Source organism: Gouania willdenowi, unplaced genomic scaffold, assembly GCF_900634775.1.
Source record: "Gouania willdenowi unplaced genomic scaffold, fGouWil2.1 scaffold_315_arrow_ctg1, whole genome shotgun sequence".
Taxonomy (NCBI): Eukaryota; Metazoa; Chordata; class Actinopteri; order Blenniiformes; family Gobiesocidae; genus Gouania; species Gouania willdenowi.
This window is the reverse complement of record NW_021145076.1, coordinates 746,065-755,727: the sequence shown is the minus strand read 5'-3', so window position 1 is coordinate 755,727 and position 9,663 is coordinate 746,065. Positions and strand designations below refer to the sequence as shown.

The following is a 9,663-nucleotide window of genomic DNA, read 5'->3' as shown; positions in this document are numbered from 1 at the left end:
TGACACTTGAGTGCCAGGTGCTGGTGCATTTGCTGATGTGATGTGTAGCAGGTCAAACATCATGCTTGGTTCACGTGACAAGCAGCGCTGCAGCAGTTGACGACATTCCTCTAAGTTTAGTGTTTGAATTCTGGCCTGTAAAGCATAACATATTCAAGATATTTAGGAATGTTTCATTGAATATAGCTTTACTGTTCTCTAAGAGGAATCTAGTGTCCACACTAAGTAGCGTGCCAGTTTATTACATGTGATGTTGATTGCAGAACCTATATTTGCTATACCTGCTCATCTGCAATTCATAGACCCTGCAGAATCTGAGCACGACTTGCATTATCTTGATCGAGGATTATTGTTCCCCGTCCTCTGGTTCCCCGTCCTCTGCCTCTGAGACGTTGGCCTCTATTTGTGGCAATCCTCCTTTGACTTCGGCCACGTCTCCTCTGACTCCACGATGTACTTGGCTCCGGACTGTAATCAGGGTCAGAGGCATAAAACCTCTCACCTTCTGAACTCTAAAAGAGAAATAAGAAATTATATCAAACATTTAGGCTTTTCGTCAATGATTATAACTGAACAAAAAAATGTATCTGTAATTGCTGTAGACATGACATTATTTTTCCCAGCTCTATTACATCTATTGAATTAAAAAAAAACAATATTAGATTAGATATGCTTTATTTTATTTCGGGCAGGGAAATTACAATTCCAGTTGTATTACAGAAAGAAAAGAAAAGCAGCACTCGGGTGAAATAATATATAAATACAGAATATTAAATATAAAAAAGAAACCAGAATGTACAGAAATAAATAATAATAAAAAAGGTTTCTACAGACTACAGCTATACTCCTCTCTCTGTCTGTTATATTATCCCTGACTGGTAATTAGGCAAAAAGTGGCACTAAAAAGAAACAATAAGAAATGAAAACAACACTAAAAATAATAATTATAGACACGCAGAAAAGTAAGATGTTGTAAGGGAAACTGAATAACAAGGTGAAAATGAATAAGGTGCCAAATAAATGAAAATAATGATTATAATAAAATAAATGAGGTAAAAGATGTATTACTTATGTTCTAGGACAGTGGCAGACCAGCTGATCGATACTCTGAGTAGTGGTAAAGAAAAACTCATTATAATAAACCTTTGTTTTCAGGAGGACTACAACTTGGGGACGAATGTCGCCCTCCTTCTAAACGCTTTACTACCGGGTAACCTAATGCTAACATGCTAGCTTGGCCGCCACCGTTGTTAGTAAATTAGTCACTTTTTTAACATATAAAATGATAAAGTATATCTTACCGCTGAATGCGACATCATACGCTTGGCTGAGGTCTGCTTCTGCGTGCGCGTTCATGTGAGTGAGGGGGGGTGGCTTCAGAGGAAGCACAGGGGGGTGGGGGAGTCGGAAGGCGGAGCTGTCGGAGCATGCTACATCAAAATCAAGCTAGGTTTAGAAAGTTATCGACCCTACCTTTAAGTTTTAACTCGACACAAACTTCCTCTTCTTCCCTCACAACTGGGATTCTGATGAGGAAACAGCTTATTGTCACTGGTTTGTAGACTTTTTGTAGCCAAACATAGGTTTTTACCTCCATCCAAAGAGTCAGGCTGTTAGCAGAGGGAGGCTGACACCTAGTGGCCACAGAGGAGACTGCACACACCACAGCAGCCTGGAACCAGCATCTAAAGCAGGAGTTCTCAACCTTGGGGCAAGGACCCTGTTTTTTGCTCATACTTTCCCTTTTTCTGCAACTAAACCAAACTTGCCATATTTTAACATGCTTTCATCCCTTTTTCTTGCCATATTTTTGCTCCTTTTAAAGCATTTTTACTATATTACTCCCATTTCTGCCACTTCCAATCTAATTTCAATGCCTTTTCTGCACACGTGTTTCCACTTTTGCACTTTCCACCACTTTTCCACCTAATGTCACAAATGTTGACCCATTATTGTCACTTTTAACCTATTTTCATCATATTCCATGCTCAATTTTTTTTTGCCAATTTAACCACATTCACCATTTGTCATTCCCATTATTAGCCAGTTTCAACTAATTGTTCCAATATTGACAGTTTTAACCATTTTTAGCACTTCATGTCAGTTTTTGCCCGCTCTAGTTTGCTACTTTAAACCCATTTCTGTGGTGTCGCGGCCTGAAACGGTTGAAAACCACTGATCTAAAGAACAAGTCACCAACCTTTGTGAAACATGGAGCTACTTTAAAACTAGTGAATAATCCAAAGGGCTACCAGTGAGATAAACACTTCTTAAACACCAAAACTTCATGGTTTCTCTTTAATTAAAGGGTAAGATAATAAGGAAGAGTCGTAGTGACTTAAAAAGTACATTTTAAAGTTTGAACATTCAACACTTTATTCTTCTTAATTCATGCAAATGCTTTATTTTCACCACATTTTTTTGTAAATTCTTTATTTTTCTATATTTTTGTTTAAACAATTACACAAAGTTTACAAAGGGTGGCATACAACACACTTTGACAGATACAATAATAAAGTGTATAGATGCCTGTGATCTTTACAAGTGCTTTTTTCTTGAAATAAAACTCAAAGAGAAATAAAAAAAAACAAACAAAAAAAAACAGTTAAATTCAATTAAAATTAAGTAAACCTGGATAAACAGAGAATACTTCTTCGACGTTCAATCACCCTCTTTTACATGTAGGTTTCAAAAGTAATATGACAAAAAACAAAAGAAAAAGAAAAGTGTACATAGTTTTATATATCAACATTTATACCCACATACAAATAAAATGTACCACAGTTATACTCAACACAATTACAAATTAAACTTAGATGGACTTACAAAAACTCCTTAGATAACCTGAGCATCTTATTTTCATTACATTTCATAGAAAAAAATCATCATGTTCCTATTTTACTAACCACTAACACATTTTAACTGATCATAAAACATGTAACACGTTTGTACAATGAATCATTTTGTAAAATATTTTTTAATCCACTTTTATTTCATCACAATCCAAACACCAAATGTGAAACTTCTTTAATAAAATGTTTCCTCCCACTGTTGAGAAACATACATGTTAGGTTGGATGGAGTGCGTAACCAACCTGGAGAAGTGAATGGTTGCAGAGAACCATTGAATCTATTGTTGGTGAGACTTCATCATGACACTGATCATTCACTTTGATTGACAGGACAGATGATCAGAGGTGCTGAGTTTTTACCACCATCGTTTAAACCAGGACAAAAGTATGGGTGTAGTTTATGAGTGAAGCAGCAGTGAGTGAAGGAGTAGATCAGAGCTGCAGCATCTACATCATAAAAGGAGACCACACCCTCCTCATAGTCCACAAACACACCCACCTTCTCAGGAACACACTTCAGATGAAGAATGACTGAAGGACTTTCACATGCTTCATACACATTTCCATCTCTGAGTGCCACAGTCCAGTAACCATTCTTAGGAGTCAGAGTAATATATCCCTTCCTGTTGATGGATTCTTTAACCACTCCTAAATCCCACTCAGTTTTTCCTTTAACCTGAACCTCAAAGTAAAATCTACCTGAACTGAAATTCTGTTTCCCTAAAACACAGGCACAAGGAGAAAATCTCTCTTTGTTGTGTGGAAGGTTCTTCTTCACATCACTGCAGTAAACTTGTTTTCCATCATCAGACAGGACAAAGTAAGGATTAGCTGTAAGAGGATCAAGAGTCACATCTACTGCAAACTGCTGCAGCCTCTTCATCTCAAACATCTTTATCTTCATCATCTTGTCACTGAGTGTGTCCTCCAGCTGAGCCACAGCTCTCAGCACAGTTCCTTCATATGATGATGGATGGACCATGACCTCTGTCCAGTCCTTGGTGGCTGGAGGAGCTTTCAGGGAGCAGAAGTGTTGGAGGAGGTGGTCTTCAGAGTGGGAGAGCTGCTCCACCTCAGAGCTTCTCTTCATCAGCTCAAAGATTTCCTCCTCCAGCTCTTTGATCAAACCTTCAGCCTCTCTCTCTTCTGCTTCCTGTTGCTCCTCCATTGTCTTCATCAGCTCCTTCAGGCCTCTCTCAACAAGCTCCATCAGAGCAGTGAACATCTCCACACCTTCAGCTTTCCCTCTGTCTGCTGCTTCCTTCCTGAATCTCACTGACTCTCTGATCACCTCCAGCTTCTCTCGTCTCTTTTGGCTCATCTGCTGAAGATAAACTTTCTTGTCTTCAAACAGATCTTCTCCCAGAGGGACTAACTGGTGACTCTTGTGCTCCAAAACAGAACACATCAAGCAGACACGTGTCTGATCGCTCTGACAGAACAGCTCCAGAGGTTTGCTGTGCTTTGGACACATTCTGGTTTCCAGGTTCTCCACAGGCTCCACCAGCTGATGTCTTCTCAGGCCTGATGCTGTCAGATGAGGCTCCAGGTGAGTCTCACAGTAGGAGATCACACAGTCCAGGCAGGACTTCAGGGCCTTTACTTTGGTTCCAGTGCAGACGTCACAGAGAACTTCTGCTGGTGCTGCTGCTTTCTTCTCAGATTCACGTCTGAACTGAGAAACCATCTCACGCATCATAATATTGACCTTCAGCTGAGGTTTAGTGCTGAACACCTGATTACACACGGGACACCTGCTGGTGGTACTGGTGTCCCAGTGTGTGCTGATGCATGTTTTGCAGAAGTTGTGTCCACATGGTGTGGTGACTGGATCAGTGAGCACCTCCAGACAGATGGAGCACAGGAAGTGATGTTCAAACATCCCACTGCAGGCAGGAGACATGTCCACAAACTGAGGGACAGAGACAAGCAGCACATTAACAGGACACTCTCATTGTTGTGGAACGTTCCTTTACTAATGTTTCTGAGTCCATCTCACTGAGATCACCTCTAGTATTTAGCATTGATTCAGTCATCCTGTAGTAATGTGGACAGTCGGCTGTGCCTCAGCAGCTGAATGTAAAAGTGCAATAGTTTGAATGTTTAAGGTTCAAATTAGTTCTAAAGTTCTCTCATATTAACACTGGAATTTTTCTAAATTATAGGTTAGGTTTTTTGCGCATTTTATTTTAATGTACAATCTTTTTTCTTTAAAATAACCAAGATATTGTGTAATAACAGACTGAAGTTTAACATAGCACAAACCTTTAAAGTCTGCATGGACCACACACTACATTTAACAGTGATTTTGTTTGGGAAAACAAATTAAATTACTTTACTTGTAACTTATAAATACACGTAATTTCTTTGCAACTTGTGACTGAAATTCACAAATTGTGATTAATCGTGATTATTTAGTCATATTTGCAATTGATTGGTTATTTTTTAATCCATTCACGGCTAATTTATATTAAAAAAAATACGTTCCCCATGAGCAGTAGAGACCTTTCTTAGATTATATCACACATCACATGACTTTTAGTGGTGGGTGGTAGATGATGGAAACCAATGGCAAACTGTTTACACATTTAACCTCTAACCTAGAAACTGGTTAGATATATTTGCACTTCAATCCTGTTTTTTTTTTTTTTTTTTCAAAATGAACATTACATTTATATCAAACCTCATTTGGACTCCGTAGAATGAAAGTTAAAGATATGGAAAACGTCACGTCACCAATTTTAAACTTTAGTTCAAGTTATCTTCAATGTTCCTCAAATAAAGATATCTATGTAGTTGTAGATATCTGAGAAGATGTTTGGACTTGGCAGAAGTAGAAAGTTATGTTCTTCTGTTGGTTTTATTCATTTTTATATTAACTCGTCACATTTCCTGAGATGCAATTGCCGTTTGCTAAAAAGCAAAAGTGTTGATTATCTAAAAAAGGAAACAAATGGTTCATTCATTCCTACATCAAATATGTTAGTTTCTCATGTATAAATATAATTTCTCTTTAACTAAAAAATATGTTAATCTATGGAATTTTCAGTAGAATACTGGATTACAAAAATATTCAATAGCTACAGCCTTGAAACATATTGTAGACAATTATAGATAACATGTTGTTGGATGTGAATCCCTGTTTTAAATGTTAACAAAATGAGCTAAATGCAGAAACCAGTTAGGAAATTGTAACTTACCTTTGACGTTAGATGTCCCATAATTAAGCCCTTCAGTGTTTAAAGGTGTTCCCATAAAAAGCAGCAGAGCAGCAATCCGTCACTTCCTTTCAGCAGCTCAATTCCAATGTTTCCTCAATTTACAATTTATATCTTGGAATAAAACAAAGTAATGATCATCACATGTTAAATGTGTCACATTAAAATTAGTAAATACTTGTTCCTGTTGATTTGAGGCCAGTGAAATATGGGCCTGTCATAATACGTAAAAAATAATAATAAAAATAATAATATGTAGCTTTACGTGCAGTGAGACATTCTGTTATAGTTTCCGATGTATATATTATATGCCGCTAACACACACACACACACACACACACAAAAGTTACTTTGAGACAGTGTAACTTACAGATGGGCGGAACAGAGTCAGTCTGGTTCAGTTTAGATGCACAGAAGATGCACAGAACGGAAGCGAACCTCTAAGTGCTCTACATAGTGCAGTGTTGGATGCAAGACGGTGATCAAAAACAGAAAAAGCTCATCCACAGTGATGATGTCATCAGTTCTAACTCCACAGTGATGATGTCATGAGCTCTCCAGTGATTGGCTCTAGCGCGCACGTGACTCCGCTGGCTCTGCTCTCAGGACCATTTTATGAAATAATTTAGGAACGGTATCAATGTAGTCGAGACAAATCCGATGTCGCACAACTTTGAACCAAGCAGCAGCCATGTTGAAAGTCTCATGGCACCCTCATATATTTGTTGATGACATATTAATGAAAAACACAACATTTGCAAACCACAGGAGTGAAATTGATCATGTACTGACCTGCGCCAGTGCCAAAATCTCACTGTCCATGTGTCAATGTTCCCGCACAACAGTGAACTATGTCGGTCTCCTAGTCGGTAAGGGTGTGGAACCACAGGCACAACACATTCAGGGTCTTCAGAACTTCAAGGTTCCCCAGCATGTCTCAGGTTTAAGAAACTTCCTTGGTATCTGTAGCTACTCCAGGCAATTCATTGACAATTACGCCAATTTAGCAAAACCTCTTTACACATTCCTAAAGAAGGATGTCCCTTTCACTTGGGGTGAGCCCCAACAACACGCTATGCAGACTTTAATCGATATGCTAACGAAGGCTCCGTGCCTCGCCTATCCTGACCACAACAAGGAATTCCATCTGGGCTTTTCAGCACACTGCCTCAGTGCCGGTCTGTACCAGATACACGAACAGACCAGCGGTTGCTTACGCATGCAAAACCAGACCTGATGATGTTACAAGGCCAAGACCCCGTGATCTCCTTGATGATTCGCCTCATGGGGGACAATACACTAGACAATCCCTCCTCCTCTGACTTTGCCTCCACACTTAACCTCGACCATCTGTTTGCTGTCCGTCACTTGTTACGGATAGTCAATGGCATCTTGGTCCATGTTTCTGCTGACTCACAAATGCATGCATTTATCGTCCCGCAAAACCAAAGGGGGGTGATACTGGCACATGCCTATGACAAACTACAGGTGGGAGGCAGAGTCTAATATTACAGTTTTGCTCTGCCCGCCGGCAAAAACGCTTATCATGCAACCAAACTAGATAAGAAATTTCTTCCCAAATCGACCGGACCCTACCTCGTCACCGATAAACTGTCTTCAGTGGTGTACCAAATAAAGATTCCCAACACAAAGACCAAACAAAGCTCAAGTGGGTCCACAGAGACCAAATTAAGCTATACAGAACAACAAAACCAACAGACGAGTCGTCAACTGCAAGCTGAATAAACCCTACAAGCCGAGATATGGTATTCCTAATTTGCCAACCAGTCGTCGCATTCAATAACATCTACCACCTCAAGGACATCGTAAACACAAAAACTAGGACTGGAATCCACTACAAAAGCCCTATCCAACCTCTAATGTACATGTGGTTTACACCAGACATGGCCCTAGTCATTGTAATTATTCTCTGTCACATATAGTTGCCTTCTGCACCGCCGCTTTATGCCTTAGGCACACCAGGAAAGTACAAGACCAAATCATTTGATACTCCGATCGCATATTCAAAGGCAACCAACCCAGATCCGAGGGTGCACTATGCTATAATAGGGGAAACCCCAATTACATCACAGAGAAAACAACAATATATATTGAATATTGTCATTCTGGTTTTATACATCAAAGCATCATCTCAAGGCAAGGGCAAAATATTGAGATGTATATCGTATATCATCATATAGCTTGAAAATATTCAGACATTTAAAAAAGGCCATATCGCCCCGCCCATTTGACACAAAAAATATGTCGACGTAAATGTTTTGTATTGATGCATCGTCCCAAACATATATGTTGTCCCACACCAGTCCAGAATTGATATAATGCACTGGAAATCTAGCCCCTAATCAGCCAAATGCTTAGAACGAAGAAGATCTTATAACCAATAATGGAGTTTGCACCAGCAGTGGGAGGAGCTTGAGTCGTTCCAAAGATCTTTACAATATCAGCTCATTTACACAATATTATGACTTAATATGTAAACACATTTAGATTAAAACAAGCAGTATTTACTCACTGGATTGTGGGAAATCACTAAATTAGTCATTAAAGTTGACATTATTATTAGAAACTCACCTTGGTCTCAAACGTTGCTCACTGATGACAATCGTTGGTCAACGTTAATCGATGTATTTAAAGCTACTTTAGTCGTTTCTGACTGTGCAGGAGGAGATTCTGTTGAATGATGTAGATTCTGCAGCTTTTATCCTAGCCTGAGTTGCCATGACAACCTGTCAACATTGAGCTTCCATTTTAGCCTGAGTTGCCATGACAACCTGTCAACATTGATCTGATCGAAGTTGCCTTGTGTGATTAAATGTGTGTCATATTATCATAGGAAGATCAAATATATTAAATTAAATAATGCAAACACATTTTACTCCTCATAGTGGATATACTGTATGTATACAGTTACATCAGGCATAATTACTACCAATGAGAGAGCGTCTTATACAACAATAGAAAACTAATGAACATTTTACTCACCAGGGGGCGCTGTTGGCCAAAAACTTACATATAAGTCGCTTCATTGTATAAGTCACAGAGGTGTAAAGAGTACTGATATATCCTCAAGTACAGGTACAAGTAAATCATACATAAAATACTCAAGTACAAGTAAAAAGTAGCTCAATTAAATAGTATTCAAAGTTAAAGTTACTAGTTACTTTCACCCCCACAGTTATTGTTGGTTCTCTTACATACAGTAAACATATCATTTAGAAACCATAAAAAGGAAAAAATTATGTCTTTCACAATTGGAATCTAAATTATTTTCCACAAAGGCATCTGTATTAAATAAAAGGTTTGTCAAAATGTAAATTTAAAAAAAAAAAAAATAACAACAAATTAATTCAATTCACAATAAAAAAAATAAAAAAAAATGTATCAGGCTCCAAGTATAGATACATATTATAAACTCTAAAACTGAGAAAATAACTGGCGTTCAATGCTGTTTTGGCGCTAATCTGATTAGTTGGCTATGATCTAATACATTACGTTTAATCTGATTAGTTGGCTATGATCTAATGCATTACGTTTAATCTGATTAGTTGGCTATGATCTAATGCATTACGTTTA

General features: G+C 38.4%; 1 protein-coding gene across 4 annotated transcripts; it reads right to left on the bottom strand.

The window, feature by feature from the left end:
* Nucleotides 1–3,056: 3,056 nt before the first annotated feature.
* Nucleotides 3,057–8,761, bottom strand: LOC114459473 (E3 ubiquitin-protein ligase TRIM21-like). 4 transcript variants are annotated; one of them, XM_028441719.1, is made up of 3 exons: nucleotides 8,662–8,761; nucleotides 6,052–6,183; nucleotides 3,057–4,763 (listed from the first exon to the last, which is right to left on the bottom strand). In XM_028441719.1, exons 2-3 carry the CDS (start codon nucleotides 6,070–6,072, stop codon nucleotides 3,162–3,164), a joined length of 1,623 nt encoding a protein of 540 aa, XP_028297520.1. In that variant the 5' UTR covers nucleotides 6,073–6,183; nucleotides 8,662–8,761; the 3' UTR covers nucleotides 3,057–3,161. The 4 variants fall into 4 exon arrangements, with proteins under 4 accessions (XP_028297520.1, XP_028297521.1, XP_028297522.1 ...); XM_028441720.1 differs by lacking the exon at nucleotides 8,662–8,761 and adding an exon at nucleotides 6,440–6,716; XM_028441721.1 differs by lacking the exon at nucleotides 6,052–6,183 and having other exon boundaries at nucleotides 8,662–8,744.
* Nucleotides 8,762–9,663: the final 902 nt, after the last annotated feature.